Source organism: Podarcis filfolensis (genome assembly GCF_964270895.1).
Source record: "Podarcis filfolensis genome assembly, chromosome: 3".
Classification (NCBI taxonomy): domain Eukaryota; kingdom Metazoa; phylum Chordata; class Lepidosauria; order Squamata; family Lacertidae; genus Podarcis; species Podarcis filfolensis.
Window position 1 is genome coordinate 84,642,950 of NC_139606.1, and position 11,760 is coordinate 84,654,709.

General features: G+C 46.1%; 1 protein-coding gene across 2 annotated transcripts in view; it reads right to left on the bottom strand.

The window, feature by feature from the left end:
* The window catches only part of AARS2 (alanyl-tRNA synthetase 2, mitochondrial), a 33,749-nt gene extending 26,573 nt beyond the window's left edge, over positions 1-7,176 (bottom strand). Inside the window, exons 1-3 of one of the 2 annotated variants that reach the window (XM_083604481.1) lie at positions 6,917-7,176; positions 2,346-2,534; positions 132-277 (exon numbers count right to left, since the gene is read on the bottom strand). In XM_083604481.1, coding sequence (XP_083460607.1) covers positions 132-277; positions 2,346-2,534; positions 6,917-7,153 — 572 coding nt within the window. In that variant the 5' untranslated portion in view covers positions 7,154-7,176. Of the gene's footprint in view, positions 1-131; positions 278-2,345; positions 2,535-6,916 lie in introns of those variants that run through there. The other variant, XM_083604482.1, reaches the window with a different exon arrangement.
* Between the last annotated feature and the right edge of the window lie 4,584 nt (positions 7,177-11,760).

Genomic DNA, 11,760 nt, shown 5'->3' on the forward strand with positions numbered 1-11,760 from the left:
AATCAGCCAATCAGAAGCCATGCCTTGGTTTGCGAACATTTTGGAATTCGAACAGACTTCTAGAATGGATTGAGTTCAAGAACCAAAGTACCACTGTATTATCTCTTTTGGCATCTTTTTCATTTACTTACCCCAGGCTGAGCCAAATTTCCCTGCTCTGTTCATCTGCACTTAGACTAAGTGAGGCATCTCCTCCGAAATAGGTGACATACAGACGGTCCTTGGGGATTTCATAGACCTGTGTTAGGAGCTCCCATGCCATGCTACAAGCTTCCTCCTGAAGACAAGGAAAGTTGTCAAATGATGGTAAATAACAAGCCAATGTTTGGATAATAAGGAAGTTACTTAATTGCAAGGGGGATGGCTTCTTTTTTAGTTTATCTTATTTTCAAGGACAGTGTTGCATAGTATACATAATGATAGATTTGAACCAAGGAAAGGGGCTTACTCAGTCCCCTTGGGCAGGCTACCTCACAGGGTTGTTGTTGACTCCATGTATGATTTTCCAATGAGTTCAGGCTTAAGGATTAAATATAAATACAGGTGACACCCCACTTGCATGGGGGTTATGTTCCAGGTCCCCACATGCAAACGTGAAATGCGCATAAGTGGGGAGCACCCTGGAGAGTCCTCTTGGGTTGTGAGGAGACCCTCCCCAGAGCCCAAAGAGGATGCCGAAGAAACCAGAGATGCAGAGGGGCTTTGTTTGTCCTCTTCGGGCCCTAAGGAGGGTCTCCTCACAACCCAAGAGGAATTTTCAGCACTTCTTGGTTCCCGGCGCCGCACGTGAGCAAGGCCGCACATAATTGGGGAGTTGCATGTAGACAGATAACAGACAAACAAGTTCATGAATGGCAGAGGACGACTCAGGAACTTTGTTTTTACTGTGTTCTCTCACATTGTCCAAAGCACTTAGGCTAAAAGTATGAGAAAGAAAAACTTGCTAAATCATGTTTGTAAACACAAACAAGATTAGTTTAGACAACATGCCATCAGGTTTCTCACAACTGATATTTTAATAGCAGCTGGTAAGTTGTGCTCAGAAAAACCAAGGAAGCCTTGCATTCTATGATGGGGTGTGTGTATTAGTACCTACAAAAGCTTGTTCCCCAGTTACAACAAGAGATTTCCTCCAGCTCCGATGTTTGTAGTGCAAGCATGGGGAATTTGTGGCCCCCCTCCAGATGTTCTGGATTACATCTCCCATCCTCCCCAACCATTGGTTACGATGCCTGGAGCTCTTGGGAACTTAAGAGTTGAACAACATCTGAAGGGCTGCAGGATTCCCACCACTGTTGTAGCTCAGAACAGCCTCTATCTCTGTTGGTCTGGCCTTGCTTTTGATTGTTTTTGTACTGGAGCCATAGGATAGAATGGAGGAAATTCTGAACAATGGTTTGAAATGAAGAGTGCAAGAATTGCTCTCATCTTGTGGTACCAATATGCAAGAGTGGATAGACTGACGGTGATTAACAGGTCTTATGCTGCCAGCAAGACTAGCTAATAATGATGAAAGAAAAAGAACCAGGCTCATTAAGCAGCATATGAGCTCAGACGCACTGGGCTTGTTAGCTTCCCAATTAAAAATGAAATAAAAGCACCATGCTCTGCTCTTGAATCAATGCAGAGCTGGAAACGGATGCTTTATAATTAGTCACAATCTCCTGCTTCACCATCTCCCATGTTACCATTCCAAGGTCTAAAATATCAAACATGCAGCAATAGCATATGGCACCATTTCACCTGCATCTAGACCACTTCATTGTGTGTGAGAGGGGGATTATTTCATATGTGACTGTTCCCCCACATCAAAATGCCCTCTCTGTGGAAAGCTGGGGACAAGGCTAGGTTGGACTAGATGATCCTGAGGGTCCCTTCAAACTCTACAATGTTATGATTCCCCATGCAAGCAGATTGTCCTTTACATAGGGAAACATACATTCCCCCACTTATTTCAGTCCAGATATCATATTATTATTACCATATTTATGCGAATCTAATGTGCACCTCAATTTTCAAAACCTTGAAACCAAAGAAGTATTTGCTGGTGCCATCAAATCTAATGCGCACCCTAATTTTCACGACACAATTTGGTAAAAAAAGGTGTGCATTGCATTCGAGTAAAGTTGTTGTTGTTGTTGTTGTTGTTGTTGTTGTTGATGATATACCGCCCTTCATCAAAAGATCGCAGGGCAGTTCTGTATGCGTAAATCAGTTCTAAAGGCATTGTGGTTTAAAAACAAAACATTACCGGAAAAGTTTGTCTCTACCATACTGCAGCAAATTAAAAATATAAACAGAAACACCTAATGTGTTTTAAAATAAAGCATTGCCTCATCTCTTACTTTGAAATAATCACCAAAGGACCAGTTCCCCAGCATTTCAAAGAACGTGTGATGATAAACATCTCGGCCCACATCCTCCAAATCATTGTGCTTTCCACCTGCACGCACACATTTCTGGCTGTTCACCACCCGCCGGTAACTTGCTAGCTCACTCCGGGGATCTGCTGAGCCCAGGAAAATGGGCTTGAACTGGAAAGTAAAGGAGAAACACAAAGCAGTTTTCACATACAACAGATGTCGAAGCTGGGATCCAGGGGAAGGCATGCTATAAAGCTGTAATAGCCTGCTAGTGAACTACTGAGCCCAATTAAATGGCAAGGGAGTCCCTGCTCATGGTGCCTCTATCAAGCTCAGACCACTAGGTAAAGGTAAAGGGACCCCTGACCATCAGGTCCAGTCGTGGCCGACTCTGGGGTTACGGCACTCATCTCGCTTTATTGGCCGAGGGAGCCGGCGTACAGCTTCCGGGTCATGTGGCCAGCATGACTAAGCCGCTTCTGGCGAACCGGAGAAGCGCAAGGAAACGCCGTTTACCTTCCCGCTGGAGCGGTACCTATTTATCTACTTGAACTTTGACGTGCTTTCGAACTGCTAGGTTGGCAGGAGCGGGGACCGAGCAATGGAAGCTCACCCCATCGTGGGGATTCGAACCGCCAACCTTCTGATCGGCAAGCCCTAGGCCACGGGTGTCAAACACAAGGCCCGCGGGCCGAATCCGGCCCGCCAGACCTCGTCATGTGGCCCGTGTAGCCGCCGCCGGCGGCCGCCAGCCTTCACCTTTTATTCTCGCTTTTTTTTTTTTTTTTTGACACAAGAAAGCCGCCTCTTCAGCGCATGCGCGGCAGCCTACAAGCCAGAGAACGTCTGCCCTCTAGCGGCGCCTGCCGTTCTACACAGGAAACCTCCACTTTACCTGCATTCAGGAAACCTCCACTTGTTTTTATCTTGAGCGCATGCCATCCTACAGATACAACCGGCCCTTTGAGGGTGACCAAACTGCTGATGCGGCCCCCGATGAATTTGAGTTTGACACCTCTGCCCTAGGCTCTGTGGTTTAACCTACAGCACCTTTTTGATGGCAGAACCTCAGTTCTGGAACTCCCCCCTGCTAGAGATCTGGTTGCCCTCCCCCAATTGTTTTCTTTCAAGTGAAAACATAAAAGTATCTCCTTCTCCAAGCCTATAGCCAAGAGCTGGTGTGGAGTCGTTATGACTCAATGATTGCTGCAGCAGCACTGTATTTTACTGGTGGATTGTGTTTCATTGTATACTGGGTTATTATTGTTGTTAAAATTTCTATACCTCCCTTCAGCCAAGGGATCACATAAAAATGCAACAATATGTAACACAGTAACAAAAACAGTAACACCTCCCCGCCCACAAAAACAACATGGATTAATGTTGATTTTATTTGGTTACTGTTACCCACCCACCCTGGGTTTCTCCAAAAGGAAGTAACTTAAGTCTTTGATTTTAAAGGGTGTACTCAAGAGTATGATTTAGTTGGATATGACCCAATATATTTTCTTGATCTAGACAGGATATGGGCAGAAAGAGGATGTTTTCTCCCAACAAGTGAAAATGGTAGTTTTTATTAATAAAAACAAATGATTTGACTCCTGGGATACTGTTCCGCACAAGAAGATACATGCCAGTTTAACTGTGACTTACATCACTTGAATTCTTAATATATAGCACAGGCTCAAAAGAAATCTTGCTATCAGTTAACACGAGGGGCTTCCTCTTCCATACTGTCATGATGTGGAGCTACCAAAATGTGTACATCCAGAAAGGCATTCTTGGTGGCTGCCCCAGGATTTTAGAAATTCCCTTTTTGAAGCAATGAGCATCTTTTGAAAGTGTTGCAATACATCTTGAATTCTGGAATTCCCTCCCCACAAGGGTGCATCTGGAACGTTCACTATAACTTTAGGCAAATACTAAAGATGCACCTCTTTACCTTGGCCCTTTCACACTTGAGATGTACCGTATTTTTCCCTCTATTACACGCAGATTTTTTCTCCTAAAAAGTAAGGGGAAATGTCTGTGCGTGTTATAGAGCGAATGTGTGGTCCCTGGAGCTGACAAGCGCGAGTGAAGGCAAAAATCAGGCAAATATCAAAACGTCCGGAGAAGGGAGGAAAGAGGAAGCTGCTGCTTTCCTGCATTCTGCCTCAGGGTCTTACTGCCCACCCGCTTCTGTTTCCTTACTGTGTTTGCTCAGACGGAACAAAGAGCAGAGAAAACCCCTCCCCTCCAGGCAAGCAGAGTGGAAAACAGATTCCTCTCCGTGCGTCTGGGACTCGAAGGCAACATGCAGGTTGGGGGGGGGGAGAGAGAGAGCTGGTTGGCTTGTGGGGGGGGGGACTTTTGCCTTCCTTTCCTCCCTCCGGTAAAACCCCTCTCCTGCATTCTTAGCCAGCTGCTTCTCTGCACACCCCTCTCCTTGTCGCTTCTATGTTTTTCCTTCCCTCCCTACTTAAAACGTGGTTCCAATCACGGATCCACATGGATCCTCAGGATCTTTGCATTGAGTCACCCCAAATTCACCATCAGATCACATAGCAATGATCTGATGCAAAAACAGGGCTGCAATGCTGCAAAAACATGGTTACAAAGCACGGATCCACATGGATCCTCAGGATCTTTGCATTGGGTCACCCCAAATTCACCATCAGATCACATAGCATGTCCATGGCTACAGCCTGCACCAAAAAAATCATGCACCCACTGTTTCCTGGGGCTGCAATGGTGCAAAAACGTGGTTACAAAGCATGGATCCACATGGATCCTCAGGATCTTTGCATTGGGTCACCCCAAATTCACCATCAGATCACATAGCATGTCCATGGCTACAGCCTGCACCAAAAAAAATCATGCACCCACTGTTTCCTGGGGCTGCAATGGTGCAAAAACATGGTTACAAAGCACGGATCCACATGGATCCTCAGGATCTTTGCATTGGGTCACCCCAAATTCACCATCAGATCACATAGCATGTCCATGGCTACAGCCTGCACCAAAAAAATCATGCACCCACTGTTTCCTGGGGCTGCAATGGTGCAAAAACGTGGTTACAAAGCATGGATCCACATGGATCCTCAGGATCTTTGCATTGGGTCACCCCAAATTCACCATCAGATCACATAGCATGTCCATGGCTACAGCCTGCACCAAAAAAATCACGCACCCACTGTTGCCTGGGGCTGCAATGGTGCAAAAACGTGGTTACAAAGCATGGATCCACATGGATCCTCAGGATCTTTGCATTGGGCTACCCCAAACTCACCGTCAAATCACATGTCTGTGGCTGCAGCATGAAGCACAAAAATGATACATCCACTGTTTCATTCAGATTTTTTTTTTCTTGTTTTCCTCCTCTAAAAACTATGTGCGTGTTATGGTCAGGTGCGTGTTATCGAGCGAAAAATACGGTATGTTTTCATGATCCGCCCTATTCCTGTGACTGCAATTGTTTTTTAATGTTTTTAATTCTGAATTTAAAATTGTTATAACTCACTCTGGGGCCTGCTGCGATTTTCATTTTCATTTAAATTGCTGGTGGACTGAATGGAAACAATAGACTTTTATGCGTTAACCATCTTATCAATGCCAGGTAAAAGGTAAAGGTACTCCTGACCATTAGGTCCAGTCGTGGACGACTCTGGGGTTGCGGTGCTCATCTCGCTCTATAGGCCAAGGGAGCCAGCATTTGTCTGCAGACAGCTTCCGGGTCATGTGGCCAGCATGATCGGCAAGCCCTAGGCTCTGTGGTTTTGACCACAGCGCCTCCCACGTCCCCATATCAATGCCAGGACATGTTATCAATTATGTTTCTTTGTGAATGCCCATCACTAATAATCCCTGTCTGTTCTTATCTGCACTGTATTTCCTTCCAGCCTCATTGTTTACAATCCCGTTTATGTGTCCCTGCAACTCAGATGTAGCAAACTGCAGTCTATCAAAGCTTATGCAACCATACTTTTCTTACTCTCTTAAGGTGCCATAAGACTCTTTGCTGGTTTTGTTGCAGAAGGTGCAAGGCTATCGCTATGGAAATCATTTTAATTTTGCTTTCTTGTCCAAATGAAATATATTGTTTCCCCACTAATAACCTGTGGGATTTGGCTGCCGGAAAACATCTACTCAAATACATTAAGCAAAATATTATTACCACTTGACTTAGAGGCATTGCTTTGATTTAAAATCTTCATCAGGGCGATTAAAGTTTTTCATAGAAAGCTTGTAAAGAAGGACTCCCAGGCGAGTCCCATGAGGAAGTTTCCCAGTGGAAATGCATTGGATTCCCTAAGTTACTTTACTTTATTTTGTTTTTATTTCCCCTCAGCTTGAACCTGACACTTTCCCTTCTCTGCCGGAGCTCCTCCGTTTACAGGGCCTTTGCTTCGTCCGGCAGATAAGAGGGAGGGATAGCGGCGGAGTCAACTAGACCTTAAGGAAAAGGAGTAACATGTCCTATCCCAACCGGATCGCACCGGGCAGGCAAAGCAGCGGTAGGAACCGTTCTCTGCAGGGCTGGTTCCTCCGCCGCGCCCTTTTCGAGGACGTACCTGGTTCATGCCCGCGTTCACGAACAACAGCCCGGGATCCCCTCGCGGCCGCACCGGAGCCGACGGCACCACTTGGTGCCCGTGCCGCTCCTTGAAGAACTGGAGGAAAGCCTGGCGCACTCGCGCGGAGGACGGCGAAGCAACAGAACGAGTCCCCTGGCAGGAGCTGCAATACCAGCCAGGGGGCACCCGGAGAAGGCGCCTGACCGAGCCCTTGCCTGCTACCGCCGCCGCCATCTTAACTGAGGGCGGAATTACGGGAGTCGTGGCTTCAGGGTTACAATGGCTAGGGCGGATTTGTCTCTGAAGTCCGCCGTTGTAAGAATGCCTTCCTCCCTGCAGAGGATGGTGGGATTGTGACGGATCGGTTGACCACCCTAATAGTTCCTAACCATCGGAACTGTAAAGTCCTGGCTTTACAGTTTTTTTCTTATGTCCAGTCCAGCCCAAAGGAGGGGTGGACGTTTGTCTCGTATGCTCCAACAGCAGTGCAAGATTGGTTGAAAACTAAGGGCCATGAAGTGATGTAAAAATCGGGGTTGGCTTTTGCTGCCCAACTCCCCATGGGACTCTGAGTCCCCTAAGTCCATGATCGGTCAGAGATATTTATTCTATATATCTCAAGTGCCAAAATATATTGGGCAGGTCCCCCTGAAAACTGAGTGACATCAACCGAAGTCTGTGTGAACTTCAAGTTAAAAAAGCCAGGCAGCGCCCGCGGGTCTCAAACCGCTGGAAGCGATTTGGGGATCAAAGCAATGCGTTGGTCGATGGAACCGCTGGGCTGAGCTGGCTCGGGAAAAGAAGGTCGCTTGGAGCATATGAGAAGCTATTTAGGGAGGGGAGCGGCCAGGCAAACACCTAGCCACGTCTGTTTCCTCCAACACCTTCTGTCTGGCGAAGCTGACCCGTAGATCCCTGCTCTGTAAGGCACACCAGCGGTGCAGAGGTTATACAGTCGCTTTTTAAAAATCATAACCATTTGCAATGGAGCTGCGAGTCCCAGCTGCAAAGAGCTTCACTTTGTAGATATGGTTGAGTTTGGCTGAGTGGGAGGAGACGTTGTTTGCACTGTTAGCCACACCCCTTGCTTCATAGATTCTTGTATGTTTTAGCTGACCTTGCTTCTCGGGCCAGCTTAGCCTAGCGGTTACTTCGACTCTACATTTGCAGACTCTCTAATTGCTTAACGGCAGTTTGATACCCCGCAGGCGCTGTCTGGTCTTTTTTCAGTCTCTGCAATTTTACTTGATTTTATTTACATATCCAGGCTTCTACACTGTTTGCAATACAACCTGAGCCCAAGAAGGCACCCTTGAAAAATGAGTAACAGCCGCTGAAGTCTGTGTGAACTTAAAGTTCATTACAGTGCTGAATTTGGACCCGGTTTCCAATTCTGGATCAGGTCATGTAGATGAACAAGGAGTGGAAAACACGCGATGCCATTTATCCCTCTACACCCATCCAGTGTGCCCAAAATTACAACAAACAGACTAGGTCAATTATAGTATCTGCATCCCAGGTGAAATGTGGCCCATCAAAAAATAAACTCATATATCATTTCAGTGTGCAATCTGTGCAGTTTGGCAAGTGTAGGGACAACGGGAATTTGCAGGAAATGATGCTGTGCGTCCCCATGCCTTAATGGGAGTGTGATGGATGGGCAAAGTCTTCTTGGGAGAAGGAGAGCATCTTCTCATTGTAGGTCTTTTAAAAAGTCCTTCGCCTTGGGCAAGACAACGGAAGGTCAAGCACACGGAATCGCTACTCACTAATTGCTGGACTCTGATGGGATTGCAAAACCTGTAGCGGTTTTGCTATGTAAATATGTTGCCGCAGGTGTAATTTAGAGCTGTTCATTGGCTTAGCTGAGAAGGCTAAAAAGCCAGGCAGCGCCCGCGGGTTTCAAACCGCTGTGAGCGATCGCAGGATCCAAGCTACGCGTTGGTCGATGGAACCGCTGGGCTGAGCTGGCTCGAAGGAAAGCAGCTGCTTGGAGCATTCAAGAGCGTGGGAGGGCGATGCTTTCTCTCCTGTCCCCATCACTGATCAACCAGCTCTGTATATACATGTCATGAAATACAGTAATAAATTAAAAAATGAAAATGAAGACGCCACCCTGCAAACAACGAGTCACGTCTCCTCCCCTTCGCAAACCCCCTAGGTCTGTATCCATCCTTTCTCGCTTACGGAGCTGATTTTTATCCTGCCTTGCTCTGGAAAACTTTAGGGCGCCCCCCCCCCTTTTTGCTGCAGCTCGGATGTTGACGGGACACTTTGCAGACGCAAGACCGCAAAAGCTTCCTCTTTCTTGGATACAGGCAGAATTGCAGAGAATCGTGTAGAAGTCTGGCTTTGCAAATCTAAGCATGTTAGAAAAACTGTTATAGTGGAAGGGAGTTTAAAAAGCCAGACAGCGCCCGCGGGTCTCAAACCGCTGTAAGCGATTAGGGGATCTGTGCAATGCTTTGGTCGATGGAACCGCTGGGCTGAGCTGAGCTGGCTCGAGAGAAGAGGCTCGCTTGAGGCATACAAGAAGCTATTCAGGGAGGGGGCGGCCGGGCCACTTCTCTTTCCTGCAACACCTTCTGTCTGGCGAAGCTGACCCGTAGATGCTGGCATCGAAGCAGAAAGACTGAAGGGCGGCGGCGCCTACGAGTGTGAATAACTCGCTTGGCCTAAGGTTAGCAGACCTTTTAGCACACCAGTGGTGCAGAGGATGTAAAGTACTTTAAAAACCACCATTTCCAATGGAGCTGCGAATGGCAGCTGCAAAGAGCTTCACTTTGCAGATACAGTAATGTCGAGTTTGGCTGAGTGGGTGGAGACTTGGTTCGTTGTTCGCAGTTGGCCACACCCCTTGCTTAATAGCCTCTTGTAGGTTTTAGCTGATTTTGTTTCTCGAGCTAGCTTAGCCTAGCGGTTACTTCAATCTTGCAGAATTCCTCAATCCTCGGTGGAGGGTTTGATACCCTGCGGGCGCTGTCTGGTTTTTTAGTTCTCGCAATTTAACCTGATTCATGAACACCTCCAAGTTTTATTTACATATCCAGGCTTCTACACTGATTGCAATACTACCTGAGCCCAAGAAGGCTCTCTTGAAAAAACAGCGACCAAAGTCTGGGGAAACTTCAAGTTCATTGCAGTGTTGGATTTGGACCCGGTTTCGAATTCTGGCTCAGGTCATGAAGGTGAACAGGGAGTGGAAAACACGTGATGCTAATAATAATAATAATAATAATAATAATAATAATAATAATAATAATATTTATTACTTATACCCCATCCATCTGGCTGGGCCTCCCCAGCCACTCTGGATGGCTTCCAACAGAATATTAAAAACACAATAAAACATCCCTCTACATCCATCCAGTGTGCCCAAAATTACTACAAACAGGCTAGGTCACTCAAAACCAATGCTTCCCAGGAGAAATGTGGCAATCAAAAATAAACTCATATATCATTTCAATGTACACTCTGTGCAGCTTGGGAAAAAACAGGTCCTGTACCTACAAATAGGTCAGAGGGGTATATGGTGTATATTTCTCAGCAAATGGCATGCGTCTAGACAGAGCAGGGGTCAGCAAACTTTTTCAGCAGGGGGCTGCTCCACTGTCCCTCAGACCTTGTGGGGGGCTGGACTATATTTTGGAAAAAAAATAAATGAACAAATTCCTATGCCCCACAAATAACCCAGAGATGCATTTTAAATAAAAGGACACATTCTACTCATGTAAAAACACACCGAATCCTTTATTGCCACAAATAAAGGACAGTAGGGAATGTTTATATTGCATCATCTACATACAAAAGCACTTTCAAGATAGTCTCTATACACCCACAACAATTTTTATTTACTGTTAATATATGGATAGGTTACAGGAGCTTAAAGGAAGCTAATTGGACCTTGCTGAGGAATACTTAGTAAAAAACGTACAATTTGAAATGCACCTGAAAGCCAATGTATATTGGGAAATGGGTTCATGAGGTTAGTTGAGAGGGCTAAAAAGCCAGGCTGCACCTTCTGGTCTCTAACTGCTGTTTGAGGTAGATGGAACCACTGGTGGCTCTAAAAAAGTTAACTCTTGGTACATACAAAAGGCTATTAAGGAAAAGGATGTGACTGCAGAAACCCCACCATCTCTTTCCCCATAATTTTCTCTCTTACAAAGCTGATGTGGATCCTGGCATAGATCTAGATGGAAAAAAAACTTAATTGGCACATGGGTTTGTTTTCGTTGTGACCTGAATGTTACACTTTGCAAGCAAGTCAACTGTTCACAAGGCCTCTGGGCTCTGGATCTGGGTGGGTGGGTGGGGCTTTTAGGAGGACATTCAAAGAGGGGTACTTTTACCTGCAAGCCCAGGCATCGTTTGCATAGAGATTTTTGCGCATGAAATTCTGCACCAAGCCCTGTTAGAAAATGATGGCAGAGAGGGAATAACTCGCCCCGCATTGCTTTAAAGTGCCTTTTAGCAACCCAGAGGTTCAAACTAAATAGACATTAAAAAAGAAATCCAAAATTTCTAAAAGAGAACGGTGAAGTGATATGCAGCAGTGGTCCTGGGTGAGGGGTGGGGAGCATAGCTGTCAACTTTTCCCTTTTCTTGAGAGGAATCCTATTTGGAATAAGGGAATTTCCCTTAAAAAAGGGGAAACGTTGACAGCTATAGTGGGGAGCAACTAATCTTTCCCCTGCTTTTTTTTGGAAGTGAGGATGCGTGGTAAATCATTCTCCACCCTCATCTGCTTTTTGATCCCCTGGGGAAAAATAGTGGGGTTTTCTGTAGGTGGAAAAAGCAGGGGGACTGGTGGAAACAACAATACGGACAACAGTCAGCAC